Here is a 17752-nt window from a genome sequence, read left to right on the forward strand (position 1 = left end):
TCTGTTTACACCATCACTTTCTCTTCCCTCTTTTCCCTCTCTTCCTCTTTTTAACTAATGTGCTACAGGTGGGCCTGATCACAAACAGGCACTACTGAAGGCAGCTAACGGGCCTCTGCTAACCTTCCTGGAGGTTCTTAACAGATATAGGGGATCATGAGGGGCCATTATGTGTGTGTATGTTTTTGTGTGTGGTCTCAGAGCTTATGTTGGTCATTTGGGAATATTTTCTGCTTTTAACCCTATGACTTAAACTGCAAATATGCCTTACTAATTCAAGATAGTTCATACCAGTTGTATGCTGTATTCCAAGTCATAAGACAGCTTTATTTAAGATAATATTTTCTCAAAATCCTGTCTTCCACCCATTCAAATCTGAATAAATTTGTATGAAAATCATAAAGAGGAATGGGGAAAACTGAGTGTAATGTGGCATCCCACATTTGAATATGAACAAGCATGAATTAGTTTTTCAGTGAATAATGATACATTTTGGTCTGTTACTCACACAAAGCTAATGTTTGACTTTGGAAGGCATGTATGTAAGTACATAAGTCATTTGGACTACTTTTACTATTTACTTTTGTTATATGGAAAATAGCAGTTTGGACATTCTGCTAAATGTATCCTTTTGTGAAGAAAATAAAAAAATACAATGGCAGAATGTTCATTTTGGGGTGAACGATCCCTTTAACACTCAAAGAAAAAAAAAAAGCTTAGTCTTGGCATTCTTTAGTATTCAGTACATGGATATATCATGGCAGTAGAAGAGCAATATGGGTAAATGCAATGTCATTGAGGTGCTTTTCAGGTTATAGCCATTTATATAGATACATTTCAAATAATTAGGGGTAATGAAGTTACATCACAGCTCTGAAGGTTATAAAAATGCCAGTAGAGCCATTAAGGCAATAAAAAGGTTATGAAGATACTATTGAAGTTATGACCGAATTTGTAAATGTCATATGGTTTGTTTTGGAAGTCTGATGGTTGTGTAGGTTTATGGGATAGTTCACCCAAAAATGAACCCATAAGACTCCAGTGGTTACATCCATATCTTTAGAAACTATATGATAAGTGTAGGTGAGAAACAAATAATAATTGAAGTCCTTTTTCACAATCAATCGCCACTTGAATTTCACTTCATATTTTGTTTTTGGCAATTTGCAATCTTGGTGCATATCGTCACCTACTGGGCAGGGAGAAGAAATTATAGTAAAAAAAAAAGGACTTAAATATTGATCTGTTTCTCACCCACACCAATCATATCGCTTCTGAAGATGTATGAATGAATGAATGAATGTAACATTTATATAGTGCTTTTCTGGCACTACACTCAAAGTGCTTTACACAGTGAACAGGGGACTCTCCTCAAACACCACCAGTGTGTAGCATCCACCTGGCTGATGCGACGGCAGCCATAGTGCACCAGTGCGCACACCACACGCCAGCTTTTGGTGTAGAGGAGAAAGTAGAGTGATACAGCCAATTAATGGATGGGGATTATTTGGAGGCCATGATTGAGAAGGGCCCAATGGGGCAATTTTGTCAGGACACCAGGGTTGCACACCTACTCTTTACAAGAAATGCCCTAGGATTTTTAATGATAACAGAGAGTCAGGACCTCGGTTTAACATCTAATCCAAAGGACAGTGCCTTTTTTCAGTATAGTGTCCCCATCACAATACTGGGGCATTAGGGCCCACAAAGACTGCAGGGTGAGCACCCCCTGCTGGTCTCCCTAATATCTCTTCCAGCAGCAACTTAAGTTTTTCCAGGAGTTCTCCCATGCAGGTACTGGCCAGGCTCAACCCTGCTTAGCTTCAGTGATATGGCTGCTGGCTATTAAACCACTGGAGTCATAGGGTTTGCTTTTATGCTTCCTTTATATGCTTTTTGGAGCCACAAAATACCATATGGCCAAAACTTTGTTTGTGTTCAGCAGAAGATAGAAAGTCATACACATCTGGGATGGTATGAGGGAGAGTAAATGATGAGAGAATTTTCATTTTTGGGTGAACTATTCCTTTAAATGTTTAACCATCAAAACTATAAAGGGATGTAAGACAGCCTTTGAGTGTGTGTGTCATGAGAGGCACCTTTTGACCATTATACAGCTGTTTTAGTATCCTTTAGTTTAGTGTAGGCTGTAATTGGCTGAGTAGCAGGGTGCTCTACACCTGACTGGTGATTGGATCAGATTTCATATATTGTAGAGTGACCTATTATTGGTCAAAAGACAGTGTGACTGTCTCAGTGAGGCTTACTATGGCAGAAAAACACAGAGCATGTGCCAGCTCAATGCAACTGATAGACATGTTGCCTGGCAACAAGACCAGGACATCATATCACTCCATTGTGTTTATAGTGTGTATGTTCGAGTGTACATGTTTGTAATTGGCTTCTAAACTATGTTGAATTTAGTACACTACCATTTCATTACTCAATCCATATAGTATCTCCAATATAAATATTCATAGTTATTATCATAGGTTTAGATGTTATAATCATAAAGATATTTTGTAATTTCATGGGTTTTATGAGCCTGTGCATGGTGTAAATTTTATGACTTCTTAGGATGTGATTAAGCACATCCTAATAATTTTGCCATAGTATGATTGTGCATGTGTCAGGAGCCTTGGGTATATGTGGTTATGGTGGACAGGATACAAAATATTTTGAGCAGCTAAAATTAGACTGGTTACTTGTCTGAAGGATAATTAAAGGAATGATGTAAAGAATGCAAGAGGACCTTCAAGGAAAATTACAAGACAATGAGAACAAGAGCCCTGTTAAGGAGGACATCTTTTTACATTTTCATGTTTCACATCAGCTGGCAGAGTTTGCAGATAATGGTCAGGGTTTCTATGGAAACACTGGAATAAAAGGGAAAGTATCTCATGGGTCACGTATGGGTGTTGATTCCTGTGTCTTGCAGACAGACACACAGACAAACTTAAGGACAAGATGATCTCATCCTTTTTTGTACATTTATAGGGGCTCTTAACATTACACACCCATTTAATACTTTCTACAGAGAAGCTTACCAGATAAATTAGAAATGTTTTAATGAGCTTGACGTTCAAATAAGCCATGCTGGAATTAAAAGCTTTAGTACTCTTCATTTGTAAAAGACAGAAAAACAGACTGAAGTATGTACTGGGGTGATTCCCACAAAACCGGTCAAGAAAATGTTGTTTGACCCCAAATCAATACAAAAATTATTTTAGGACTACGATTTTTTGCATTGTGACATTATTTGCAGAACACATTTTACCCCCAATGCTTGTTACCACAACATGTCTGGATCTTTTACTTTTATGTTTAGGACCATTAAAAATTATTATATTATAAAATATTATTTTGAGGATATATACACATTTTACCCACCAATTCTCTTTACTTTAAAGGCAGTACCAAGGGAGTACTACTATGATGTATAAATACTTAATTTAAATAATGCCATTTTTTCACACTGCAGTAAGATAAATCTCATAATGACCATCCATTTTTGCATTGTGGTAATTAGAATTGAGATTACTATGCACAACTGTGATGAAAATAATGTCACAATGCTAAAAATCTTACTGGTCTAACTAGACTAGGCATCATTTTTTATATGCTAATTATAATTTATTTGTATCTTTGGATTTTTAATTGAAATAGGACCAGGAAATATTCTTGACAGGTTTGTGGGTAAGAATCACCCACTGTTTTAGTTTTGTTTTTGTCACTTTAAAAAAAAAAGGAAAAGTAGGAAAACTGAGAAACCCAAATAAAAATATTTTTATATCGATCAAGAGGAAAAACTCTTATCTTTATTAAGCCATGAATTTCACATTGTGAAAAAAATCACTTGTACAAAATAATGTTAACCGCTGTGGTTGAGTTAAAATATGAATACATTAATACAGAATACAACAAATATAGAAATGGAAAAAAAAAAAACATGACATATACGACAGTACAGCCCAACATTGACAGTGTTTTAGCAATGCATCTGTGAAGGTATACAGCAATTAAGTGTTCTCAATACACACATACCCAAGTCACTTCCAAATCAATCTTCCACTTGAGCAGGAAGAGGGAGGAAAGGCAAAAGAGTAAGAGGGAGAGAAAAGAGAAAAACAAAACACTACTTTTACTAGTTCAAATTGTAGAGGGGAATAATGATTATGCACAATAGCTATGGCAGATGAATGGAGTACTCTGATTGGCTGGAGGGCAGAGTTTGCGGGGGTGGGGGGGGGGGTGTTAGACCCCTAAAGGCCAAAGACAACATGGTTAGAAAGATTCTCCTGAAACTGCTCATCTGGGAGGGTTTCTAGAAGGAATGTAAACCCCTCACTGTTTTTCTCTTTCTCTGAATATTGGGCTTTGCTTTAGATGGCACACTTGCAGTTACACTGACCTACTGTGTCACTGTGCAACAACACAGAATACTATATTCTTAATGTCCATTAATGTAAAGCTATATAGATTGTTTGCAATCAGCATGAAAAACAGTAACAACAGCTATAGCATAGCAAATTGCCAGTGGTGTTTTTCAACCAAACCAAAACCTTTGTCACTGTGTTCACTCAGAAATTAATATTTCAACACTGATCATATATGCAGTGTGCTTGGCACTGGCATTAAAGCACTATGGTCTTTGCCCTTATGTAGACATCGCTTTTTTTTTAGTAGTTACTTTGAGACCTTTGGGATTTAGCTTATTCATTCTAAACACCATTGTGGTCACCATTAAATCTATACTATTGAAATCACAGCATTTACTTACTCAGCATTTTTGTAGTTTTCCAGTAAAACATTTTTAATTATAATAACAATATAAATACTCAAGAACACTATGGTCCTAATAAAGTGCCCAATGTGGTCTTCTGCTGTTGAAGCCCATCCACCTCAATGTTCGATGTGTTGTCAATTCTGAGATTCTATACTGCTCACTACGATTGTGGTTATCGGAGTTAACGTAGCCTTTCTGTCAGCTCGAATCAGTTTGGCCATTCTCCATTGACCTCTCTCATAAAAAAGGTGTTTCTATCTGTAGAAATGCCACTCAATGGATGTTTCTTGTTTGATACCAAAAAACATCCAAACTCTAGATAGCAGATACAGAAATACTCAAACCAGCCTGTCTGGCACCAACAATCATTCCATTGTTGAAATCACTGAGTTCACATTTTCCCCTATTCTGATGGTCCATGTGAACATATATATAGATCCATAAAACAAGATAAGACTTTATATTATATAAAAATGTCCTTGTTTTCAGAGAAATCGAATAAAAAGGTGTTAGGTTTATACAAGGAACAAAAAGAAACTATTTGTCAATTGGGTCTTAGCGAGGTGACGGTGTTAAATTCACAATCCAATCATACTGCTACCAATGCTTCCACTGTACACTGAACTTTAAGGGACAGTTCCAGCTGTTTGGAGAGCAGCTGCGGATGTCACATTCCTCAGATAGCTCTACAGGTTCCTTACAACCCACAGCAATCCAGCACTGACAGAGTGATTGATGCAAGACAGGGTTAGTGAGGGTGCATACTGGACTGAGTTTGGCATAGGGTCACGGAGCACTGGTTGAACCCACTCGTCCGGGGCAACAAACTATGCTAACATTGTAGTCTGTTTATTAGCAGTTAAATCACATTTTTTTTTTTTTTTGTGGTTCAATTATATAACAACACCATAAACATTTGTTTGATGTGTGATTAAATGCTGATTGTTAAAAGTATACCAGCAATTTAGCTAAACATAATTTAGGGGCAGCAGGAACATTATTTGAAGTATGTGGACCTAGGTGAATTTAGTTGATTTGTCTAGTGTGCAGAAATGGTCTAATTCTGATTATCATCCAATCCAATAAGTTGTGTGAACTCCTCCCACATCCCACCCTGGGTAATATGAACCAGTGACATCATTCAGCCCATTCTTATCCTGTCAATGACCTATGACCCCCCAAGCCACCCTGTTTTTGATCAGATGAGCAAGGGGCTCAAGCATTCGCTGACCACTACAAATTCCACCCGCTCAGTCAAAATTATCTTCCCTAAATGTGCAAAAGAGCAGCAGGAACAGAGCATATTGGGCCATGCACAGTACAAAAACCTGTCGACTTTTAAACATCCAAACATGTTCGCAAGCAGAAAAAGGAAATAAATAAAGAATATAAACTAAATATTGTTAATACACAGTGGATAAAACAAAACAAAAGCCTTAAAAAAACAAACAAACTCATAAATTACGACAATTATTAGACACTGAAATTTTTAAAGACACCCAGTTTCTTGAACATTTACTTTAAATTTACAGTTCAGGTTTTTCCTGTTGTTGTTGCCATAGAGACTGCATTCCCTTACAGAGTGACGAAATGACTCTCACCCTCCTTCCATCATTCAGGTTTACGGTGACTGTGCTTAGAATAGTATAGGCAAAAACCGCAAAGTAGATGTTTCTCGCACACCTCAAGCCTCTTGCGGGAGAAACTTTAAACACCAGTTAATCAATCCATAGAAGATTTTAATGTAAGGATAGTGTTTGTTACTTGTTGTCATTAGAGGGCATGCTCACACTGTTTGGTGGGTGTTTATTTTGGAAGGGGTGGGGGTATGATAGTGTTGTGGGAAGGGGGCTGAGAGGGGTCAGATGGGTTTTTCACTCAGACTAACATGCTGTGACATGCCTCTCCTGCACTCTCTTAGTCACATATACACAGCTGGTATATGTACCTTGGGACACTCTGTACCCTTGTCCATTTTCACACCATGCTGCTAAGGTCTGTTCATCAGGAAAACACCAGCATCAATCTCTCTTCCTCGTACAGAGGTGTGAAGGACAAATATGTAAAAAAGGCTTGCTCATCAAACCAGCAAAATCATGTTTATCATAGCCGTTAAGACTCCATATAATGTCTCAGCATCTCATTCGGAGCAGAATCCATTATCATGATAACCATGGGAGAAGAGAAGGAAGATGCATAACAGGAAATGAGGTACCCGTCCAAAAGTGGGAGTTTTCATCCTCCAATCCTAACATCTGCAATCATGCGCTGAGTCTAATGTTGATCTCTGAATCAAATGCTTTCACTCGTCCTTCATGCAGTATACAAATATAGACAGGCATAGGAGTCTATTTTAGCTTGCATGGCATAAGCATTGTACAAAGAGTCAAAATACACAAATGTGGGGGACAATGATAGTTATGCTGGTTATGCAATTTGCTGGAAGTAGTCTGGTCTTGTAGGATTCATTGCAGTTCTTTTGGTTTTCAAGGTGAAGCCCATGTTCTGATACCCCACAAGATACAGGTATGACATAACATATACTTGAAACTTCAGAAGTCCAAACATTTTGGTGCACTTGTAGTAGAAAAAGCTTTGTGACTGGACATCACACACACGTTTAGCTCTTCATAACATTGCACAGGAGGGTTATAGTGCATATCTTCACAGTTGGCATCCAGTAATGACAAAAGGGATACAAGACAATCTGTGGAGAAAGACAAAGATCAATTAAAATATCACTTGTTATTATCCTTCTATGCTATTTTTGAAAGCCAAGTTAAATTAATGTAATACCTAGAATGGTAAACACTCACAAAACTTCTCACGTGTACTTCACATCTACACTCACTTCTTTCTAAAATACAGTTTAGGAAAGAATAACATGTCTTAAGTAAAATCCAGACAATGACCCTGACCATTTGTTCCTGCTCTTTTCTTTTTCCCCTTGAGGAGGAGATTACGGACCCTCACACCTGTTCAACAGCAAATATAGGCCAAAGACATTACACACAGAGGTCCGCCCTCTCTTGAATACCTCATTCAAATCACAGAATTTTCTCTTTAGCCATTTTACAGCCCCAAGGTTTAGAAAGTGACGACATTTCTTGTCATATTTTCACTATTGCTCACTCAGAGCCTCTAGCTTAAATGAAAGAAAAATAAATTGAAAGCACTTTGAGAGCATATACCCCAGAGCACCCAAATCAAGTTTATGCACCCGTTCCCTCATCATCACTTTCTCTACCTAACTCCCACTTTCTTCCATTATATTATGCATACAGTTCATACAAATGACTAAAGGGCAACGGAGCTTTTGCGGTTATGGAAGAATCGTTTGCAGATTAAAGCTCATTCAAACAGAAGTCCAAAAGACTGAAAGGAAGCAATACTAAATCCATCCCTCCATCGATCCAGGAGGCGGTTGGGTGTAGATTCTACAGAGCTGCTTTTGAAGACAAAATGTTCACTGAACCATGCTACTCTGTCTAAAGCAGCATGGAGCTGATGGTGAATGAACACAGCTTAATGACCTCCCTTCACACCCACACAAGCCTGGCATTAACACACATGCACATGTATGTGCAGCTCGCACGCACACATAGACGTGCACAATCTACTTTTGATTAGAAACATCTTACAAGCTTGTGAAACAATGTGTCCATGTTTTGCGGGTACAGTATTTCGGTTATAATGTCAAACAATAACAACAAGAAAAGGAGAAACTGTGCTGGAAATAAAGGCTGTTTGCTATCTTTGAGCCCAAACAATGGACCCTTTTCACATTTTCGGGATGGGAACGGTTTAAAAAAAAAAACGAGTTTAACAATCAGAAAAGAAAGATGTGACCAACTCAGCCGCTGTATTTAAAACACTATTGCAGTAGTGTTGTGTGTGTTTTTTTATGTTAATGTCAGGGTGATAGTGATATAAAATGCACATAAAATATTTTTCAAAGTTTGCCTAATTGGTGCTGCTAAATAAAGGCATAAACAAATAATGTTGGACTGTGAAGGGTCTATCACACATACAAGTGCACTGATGTTTGTCAATTCAAAACAAGTGTTATTTTAGTGTAATGCAGTACATCTGTGAAGAACATCACTACACCTTTACAGGAGTTCAAGAACACCAAAAAGTTCATAGACAGAGGAAAAAAAAAAAATTACAGATAAAGAGCAGTGTGTCTGTGTACGTATAAAAGGGAGGAATTCTGAGTTTCTCGTAGCCAGATGAATTCCCATGTGAGGACCAGGAGTTTGAATGTGAGAAGACATTTTTGTTTACCCCCCCCATCACTATCTCTCTCTCTCTCTCTCTCTCTCTCTCTCTCTCTCTCTCTCTCTCTCTCTCTCTCTCTCTCTCTCTCTCTCTCTCTCTCTCTCTCTCTCTCTCTCCCCCTCTCCCTCTCCCTCTCCCTCTCCCTCTCCCTCTCCCTAAGCCAGTCCTTCAATAGCCTATAGTGCGTTGGTATATTATTTTATTACTCATTTCTCTGCATTGAGTGACAACCCTCTCAAATATAACACACACAAACAGAACAAATAAAAGTCTCAGATTCACTGTCTGTAATTGCAAAATTCTTGCTTCCTTATTGTGACATGATAGCAACCCTTCTGCTGTGATAATGCAACTTCAACTACACTATCAATATCCAAAGTAGCCAAACTATCGCGTTTGTCAAGTTTTTTCTTGAAGTTGGCAGTAACATATCAAAAGTTTTTAATTAAATATAAAGAAGTTATACAAATTTAACCCTTACGGTTTTCTCCAAGGAACTTAGCTCCTTCCTTAGGCACTGGATGTGGTCTGCTCACTCTGCTGGAAAATGACTCTAGGGGCAGCGCACGTCGAACACGTGTTCCACAACACTAGGCTGCCCACAGATGCGCCTGCCTAATAATCTGCTTAAAATGCGTGGATATTGGCCGACGCCGATTATGTAAAAAATGCACACCAAAAAAAAAAAAAATAACAAAAAATAAATAATTAAAAAAAATATCGGCCGATTAATCAGTCGACCTCTATTTTAGACTATTGAAAAATCAACATTGACCCCCATTTACACCTGGTATTAAGATGCATTTCAGTTGATCTGATCACAAGTGGTTGGCGCAAAATACAGGTCTATACAGGATCTAAAACTTTTGTTATCGGATCACAAAAACCACATATGAAGGTAGTGAAAGATGCATGTGACCTCAATAAGTCCCAGACAGCAGTGCCACCACAAACAACCTCTGCGCTGCAATAAGAGTTTGCCTGTTGCTTTATATAAGATAAAGTAGGATTGAAACATTTAGAAAATGCTACGCTCACCAAGCACTTTGTTAGAAAAACACTTTGGTCCTAAACATTTTTTTTTAATAAATTATTAAATAAAATAAAAGTGCCCAATATGGTCTTCTGCTGTTGTAGCCCATCCGTCTCAAGGTTCTACATGTTGTGCATTCGGAGATGCTATTCTGCTCACTTAAATTGTACAGTGTTTATAGTAGTTACCGTAGCCTTTCCATCAGCTCGAACCAGTCTGGTCATTCTCCTTCTCATATCAAGAAGACGTTTCAGTGCGCAGAACTGCCGCACACTGGATGTTTTTGGCACCATTCTGAGAAAATCCCAGGAGATCAGCCATACAGAAATACTCAACCCAGCCCATCTGGCACAAACATGGCAGATCCATTTTCTCCCATTATGATGGTTGATGTGAACATTAACTGAAGCTCATGACCCGTATATATGGCTAGATAATCGCATTAAGTAGGTGTACAGGTGTTCCTAATAAAGTGCTCAGTGTGTGTACACAAGCACTTCACGGATATTCTTTGGTGTCTGATATCAACATGCAGTTATACAGATGAGAAGCACATGCATCTGAAGCTCTCCTAACAGGTACACTACTAAAATAACTTTCTACCAAGATAATTTACTTTAAAATGTTGCAATTGTGTTTTCATTATATTTCAACTGCATCTGGGAGAAACAGTGCACCGGTTGTTCACGCATTTGTATTTTCTGACTTTTTCACGGATTATCTTGTAGTAGCACACTAACAATGATTGATGAATGTCGTCATAAAATCAGAGACCCTCCCTTCGAAATTAAAACTCAAGTGGTCACAGGAGACGAATTTAACAACCTGGTATTAACAGCAAGGTGTCTTGTCTGACCACATGCGATCGGATCACCCAACACACATCTCAATTCCAGGTGTAAATGGGGTCTTACAGTAAAGACATTTACGGACATTGTATGATCTCCACTGCTCAATTGTGCTTTTCACTTTTATATTCATTAGGCACCCAAACACACATTTGCACCGAAACTCATATCTAGCTCTTAACTATTTTAGTGCACTGTAACTGAACCATTTTATGGAAAAACCACAGCTATGACTCATCTCACTTTTGATTTTTTTTAAGTTAAGCAATACATAGAGTAAAGCCAAATGTTTCCAAAAAAAAAAACATCTCAATCAACAGCATGGTTTTATGCTGAGCTCTCTGACCTTCCACTACAATTATTAATCAATTGAGTTACATTTCAGTTTTTATCAGACACTGTGTTTATTATTGAAAACAAATATATCTTGTTTGTGTTACTTTGTGAGAATTACTAGGCCTTACAACTGGCCTCTTTTTCAATTAAATCATGACCATACCAGATTAGCCCATCATAGTTGGAACGAAATGTTGATCTGAGTGCCATCAAGCATTCTGCTTATTTCATCCAATAATTCTCCAACCACCAGGTTTCTCACTCTTCCTCATCTGCCCCAACTCTTTTCTCTCCTTCCTCCACCTTTAGACAAATTCTCCCCTCAGGAACAATAAACATCTTCTAATCTGCTTCAATTACCCCCTGTGCAACACCCCTTTATGCCAGAACTCATTCAGCCCTACCACAAGCCACTGCTCAGAACACATACAAACATGCAAAAATATGGAATCTAAATTTTACGTGTGAAAATTTGCATGTGCCCATGCACACATTGAATTTAGATGTAGCCTTTAGCATAGCACTTGATCTTTTTTTAGTAGGTGTGTGTGGGATATGTACTCTGACATCTGAATCTCTGGTTTTAAGACCAAGGCTCTCAATTTTCTGAAGCAAGGATGCCACTCTCTCTCAAAGTCTGGAAGCTGATCAGATACAGCAGAGTCTCCCTATCAGCCAGAGCAGACACATGCACACACACATCACTTGGCAGATCACTGCTGAGAGGAAGATACTGGAAAGCCTGATGCCCTTTTCCATTGCAGTTCTGCTATGAACCAAGTCAGTTTTCTTGGAGATTGGCAAGGCTCAATGCTTAATAGCCAGTATTTTCTGGACTCTGCACAACAATCTTGAACTGGCCTCAGGAGACATGACATCTAGCAACCCATTATAAAACATGCTTTGAAAGCACAATGTTATCGATTCGTGAAATGTTGAGATTAGTGTGAAATTTGGACACAGCTACATAACATAAAGAGTCTCCTTAAAGTGCTAAAACAGGGAAAACTAAGATTCCTAAGAATCCATGGAAAGATTGAGGAATAGATCGATGAAAAATCTGATTGTGCAGATGGCAATGACCTGGTTGAGATTCATAGCATGCTTCCTTGTCTTTCTTAAGGGCCAGAAAGAATACAAATCTTAATTGCCCAGAGAATATTTAATTTGGCATTGATTTTAATAAGGTTCTTTTAAATCTAGTTTCAGTGTGCATATATACACAAGGATCTAAGTAAAATTGCACACTTTTTCCAAAGACTTTTTCCCAATGTGTCAATAAGCTTAAAGAGGGCAATGTGCATGCTAACTGCAAAGTTGGAATTTATCAAAGTAAAAAAATAAAATAATAGTTCAGGGAAACAATCAATTAGCAAATATCATCTTAACAGGTTCATTACCTTGACTAAAATATGTTTGACGCATCCAATTTAAGCTGCCTCTAAAATTCCCTTGTATTCCTAAGATAAGTTCTCTCCCAAAAGCATTTTCAGTTTCTACAAGCACTCGAACCCTAGAACATAAACAATGACCTAATTTTCTGTATTAATTTCTATAACATGGTCCATTAAATAGAACAGAGACAAACCCAGAGACATAAAAGGCTTTCTTGCCCATGTTCTATAATAGGACCAAAAAACAAAAAAAAAAGTGTTACAATAGAGAAAGTCTGACCTACCTCTTAGGAATACTAGGGTCACACAGGTGAGTACAGATGTGCATTAGGCTGGGAGGTGTTTCCAGGTGCTGACAAAAGCAGTGGGGATTAAGGAATAAGGTACGGTAGTTATGCTGTTCCAGGCATCCAATGTGGGGTCATAGCAGTCAAGTGTTTTACAGCGCTGTGTACCAAAGTAGCCACCGACTACATAAAGTTTATTTCCAGAGGCCACCGCCTGGCAACTCATTCGTTTCGCTGTAACATCTCCCACCTTGGTCCACTGATAAGAGTCACTGCTGAATTTGTATGCGGAGCAAGCGGAGAATTCGGTGTCACCCCCCATTACAAAGATCTGGTTTCCGAGAACAGCAGCTGCAGTGTAGCGCCATGGTTGTGGACAGGAAGCTGGGACTGTCCATCGATTTTCAGAAGGATCATAGCACTGAACTTTGGGTAGCTTGTCATGGGCCACACTTGTCCCTCCAAAGGCAAACAACTTGAGCTTTACACTGACAACAGCTGCATTGCTTACTCCCTCTCGTAGTGGTGCTACCATGCTCCACTTGTTAGAAACTGGGTCAAATTGCTCTACCTGCTTTAAGGACACAGATGGTGAAGCAGGCAGACAGCCAGTGGCAGCTGTGTGACCTCCTACAACATACAAGGAGTGGCGTAACTCTGCTGATCCATGACCGAAACGTGCTATCAGCATTGGAGCTGCTTTGGACCATTCTTCATGTAATGTATCATAAACCCAAACATCCTTAGACACACCGTTCTCAGAGCCCCGGCCCCCTGTCACATACACTTTGCAGCCAATTGCGCAGGCACTGAACTCCTTGCGTGGGCTGGGGATGTCTGCCTTTGGAATGATCTCTTTGGCCTTCTGGTCCACCAGGTAGAGCTTGTCACACATAAATGTGGTGCCACCAAGCAGGAAAAGGGCATGACTGGTCTTTCGAGGCCGCGCACAAGGACTGTTGACGACACCATCATTTTGCAAGATGCGCAATTTGCAGCGGATGGCCTCATCGACTAGCTCCTTGCTTTTGGCTTGTGCAATGATTAGCTCCTCTGTGGAAACGTTCTCCATGAGAAAGATGGCAGGCAGGAGAGCCAGACGAACAGTACGCAGCAGCTCTGGAAGGTCACAATGCCTCCTCTCAAGATCATAGTTCACCCAGTTGAGTGCCGACTCATAGACCAGACGCTCGTCCTCTGTTTCAAGTTCCTCATGTGCCAGCAGTTGGACCAGCATGTCCTTGGGCAGCTGTAGAAACTCTTCAGTCTTGCAGATAGCAGGAAAATTGCAGAGGCACATGCTCCACGACAGCTGAAACAGCTGGGTGCACTGGTGGGCATCAGAGAGCAGCAGCATACCCAGGCAGTTGGATGGGTGGAGGTTCTTCTCGAGAAACTCAGCACAGGCATCTCTGATGTCCTGAAACTCCAGCATGTCACCTGCCTCAAGCAGAGACTCTGCATTCTCCTCGTTTATTATTACTCTTGAAGAGTATGCATAGTCCAGGAGGAGCTCCAAAACCTAGTGAATGTGAAGTAAACACAAAGGTTTGCCTAATTGAAATGGGGGGAAAAAACAATGTTCTTGCATACTATACTTCGGTGGCTATTGGTAAAGGTAAATAAACCTAGTAACTTCTGTGGCTTTGTTTCCAAAAAATAGAGCTACTTGAATGTATAAGCAGCTTTCTTCAATTAATCATTTATTGTACACATTTTTAGTGTCAAATTAAAATTTAAACACTACAACAATACCTCAGGATGAATTGAGTCCCTGAAGTCCACTTCACCATCCTGACTCTCTCTCAGCCCTCCGCTGAACATGGCCTCAAAGTAGCGGCTGCAGGCGGCCAGCACCGCCCTATGGCATGGAAAAGAGCGGTTTCCTGCATGAAGCAGAACATCAGTGAAGAGCCTCTGCTGACGAAGAGCATTCAGGTGCATTAGCACATTGTCAGCATATGAGGACTTGTGGAACAGGTAGAAGTTCATAGAGCCCATGCTAGCACGAGACTTGCGGTTCTCGTGGACACAAACGGACATTTTCATTGAATCCTGCAAAGGAAAAAAAAGTCAACATTAAAACATCAGACATCCACACATGAAACATACAACGCTGTTGAAATATTAAATAGATATCACAAAAGGTTTGATATTCGCCAAACGTTAGCTTTATCAGACGTAATGTGTGACAACCAGATGATTAATTCACACTGAAAATTCTATGTGAAAGATTATGAGGGGACATGTTAAGCAAAGTAGAAATTAGCATGCTGCAGGGCTTTGAACAGCCCCTCAGTTGTTTATTGCAGATGACTGACATCGTTTTAAACAGTGACATGATCAAGATCAACAAAATCCACGAAGAGCGCACCAAACTTCAATAAAGGCAGAGAAAGATGATGTAATTTTGCAAACACAACATAAAACCCAGTGGAAGACTCTGATGTCTAGCCGACTGGAATGTGAACATTTGCAAGGGAGTCTAATCATTACCAGGTGTTTAAAAGGCAGACAGATAAGGAGGAGGGAAACAGAGAGGGAAAAAAAAAAACTTATGGAAGTAAACACCCCTGCCTGCAATTTACTCCGGAGTTGAGCACTAGGCACAGTGTCAACACCAAGTGTGTCAATGTCACCGGCTGCCATCTGGTCACCTATATGGTGCACATTCAAATCCAATCAGTCTGAATTTCTATGTAACCGATACACATCTAATGGTCCATGCCAGCTGTCAACATCCCTCCGGGCAGAATTTTATTGTGTTTCCGCTAATGCTGCGCGGAGGCAAAATGTAGTTCCGAACCGTGCTAAACACATTAAAGACACACAATCAATGGTGATGCATCACACCTAATTCATTTACATTGGCTACAGCTGTGAAGTACATGAACGAGGATCCCTCTGCTGACACTGCCAATTAATTACATCACAATGCAGCTCTGTAATGTGTTGTGAATATCACATTTCACCTGTTTGAAAAGCACTAATCGTTTGCAATAAAAGGAGCAAAAATTAAGAGTGAAGTGACAACATTAGTAGGCTATAAACATCTGCTTGCCAAATATAATTTAGTCAGTCAACAGTCCTTAAAGATATCAATTTTGATTGATGACAGATCAACAATGTCATCAGCAAATCAGACTGAAAACATTTCTTTGCCAGTGAAATCACAGACTGAACAATATGCAGCACTGTTCTATTTGTACTGCATTGGAGGAACATTTTAATGCATTTATATCACATTATAATTTATTTAAAAAAAAAATATATACATTAAATACATTGTTCTTCCAATATTACTTAATCACTCCACAAACAAAAGGCACTTGTATATGTATACTAATGTATATAATATACATTATATACAAACAAACAATTTGTTTCTTTCTTCGGTGTCTTCTGATCTAACTTTTGTACTACTCCTGATGCCCTGTTACTATTAAAACTTAGTGCGATACTATGGATATTGTTGGCTTTCTTTTTTTTTTGTTTGTTTGTTACGAAAAATTGCTTATGTTCCTCATTTTTGTAAGTAGCTTTGAAGAAAAGCGTCTGCTAAATGATGCATGTAAAATTATATATATATATATATATATATAAATTGCATGTCTGTGTCTTCTTACATAATCTTAAAACTGACTACATCTTTATTTGTCCTTCTCTTTATCATTTCCCTGTAAAGCACTATTAGTAACAATTGTGTATGAACTGTACTACACAAATAAACTTGCCTTGCCATGCTACGGACATATCACTAGTAAAATGTCAAGAACAAACATGGGTTTAATACTAAACAAACCTTTAAAAGTCAAAGGGTGGCTAATAAATGAGTGGATATAAACAAACAAATGCACCCACCACCGAAAGACGAATTTTCAATGTAATGAAAGATATATTCGGCCATATGATGCCTAAATAATGCACATATATTAATGTGCATATTACACGTTACCTGCTCAGTAGCAATAAGAACTTCAGTGCCGTCTGCTTTGACCCTCGAACATGCCACACCGCGACAGGAACACAACACACAAACTGGCGGCGCTGGACGCGTGGATAAACCGCAAAACAAAACAAAGGAAGAGTAATTTTAATCCAAAAAAATGTAACGTACGCAATGAGCTTACTGATACGATCTGGTTGATTTCTGCCGAGTTTCATAGAAAGCATCTGAGCTCCTCTATCTTCGTGACAATGGTTCGTAAGAATTCGTTGGCTCGCATCGACATGCAGCTTTCAGATCCACCGCTGCTTATACAGGTCTGATAGTGAACAGCTGAGGGGTGTGCATCGCTTTAAGAAGAGAAAGAAAGAGAGGCGGAGCGCTACTGTTCATGGAGAAGGCGGGAGGAGATAAGGAGATGCGTTTGTGACGCTCTTTAATTAATAATAATGGCATTTTTGACATCACCATGGGGGATTCTGTGTATTAAAATAATGTAAAATAATGTAATGAATTGCTGCGACCTACCATAACGTTCCATTAATATTACTGCATCAATTTGGCAAAATTACAGCTTCAGTCACAAGTCACTTTGATTGTTGTCGAAAAATGTCCAAATAAATTCGAACTTTTTGCCTAATATCACGTCATTATCTGCGGGCAAAAAAACTAAAGTTTGTTCCTCATTGTTACATTAGTATGAGCTACGCTGCCATTTAATTTTAATTTATGGAACAATATCTCCCCCTGCTGAACAGAAGGTGCTGTTTCCTTACATATGATCTGAATTGAACTTATTCAGAGCAGCTCCATGTTTTATTTTGCACAGAAAGAAAACGAG

General features: G+C 39.0%; 1 protein-coding gene across 1 annotated transcript; it reads right to left on the reverse strand.

Annotated features, from left to right (window-relative positions):
* Nucleotides 1-3802: 3802 nt before the first annotated feature.
* On the reverse strand, nt 3803-17220 carry LOC127626471 (ectoderm-neural cortex protein 1-like). Its single transcript, XM_052102265.1, has 4 exons — nt 16921-17220; nt 14721-15020; nt 12963-14487; nt 3803-7493 (listed from the first exon to the last, which is right to left on the reverse strand). The coding sequence occupies exons 2-3, from the start codon at nt 15012-15014 to the stop codon at nt 13006-13008; spliced, it is 1776 nt and encodes a 591-aa protein (XP_051958225.1). The 5' UTR covers nt 15015-15020; nt 16921-17220; the 3' UTR covers nt 3803-7493; nt 12963-13005.
* Between the last annotated feature and the right edge of the window lie 532 nt (nt 17221-17752).

This window comes from Xyrauchen texanus, chromosome 3 (genome assembly GCF_025860055.1).
Source record: "Xyrauchen texanus isolate HMW12.3.18 chromosome 3, RBS_HiC_50CHRs, whole genome shotgun sequence".
Classification (NCBI taxonomy): Eukaryota; Metazoa; Chordata; class Actinopteri; order Cypriniformes; family Catostomidae; genus Xyrauchen; species Xyrauchen texanus.

Coding starts and splice junctions, on each gene's coding strand:
- LOC127626471 (XM_052102265.1), bottom strand. CDS start 15,014: ATGAAAATGTCCGTTTGTGTCCACGAGAACCGCAAGTCTCGTGCTAGC. Junction 14,488..14,720: donor GGGACTCAATTCATCCTGAG/GTATTGTTGTAG, acceptor CACATTCACTAG/GTTTTGGAGCTCCTCCTGGA.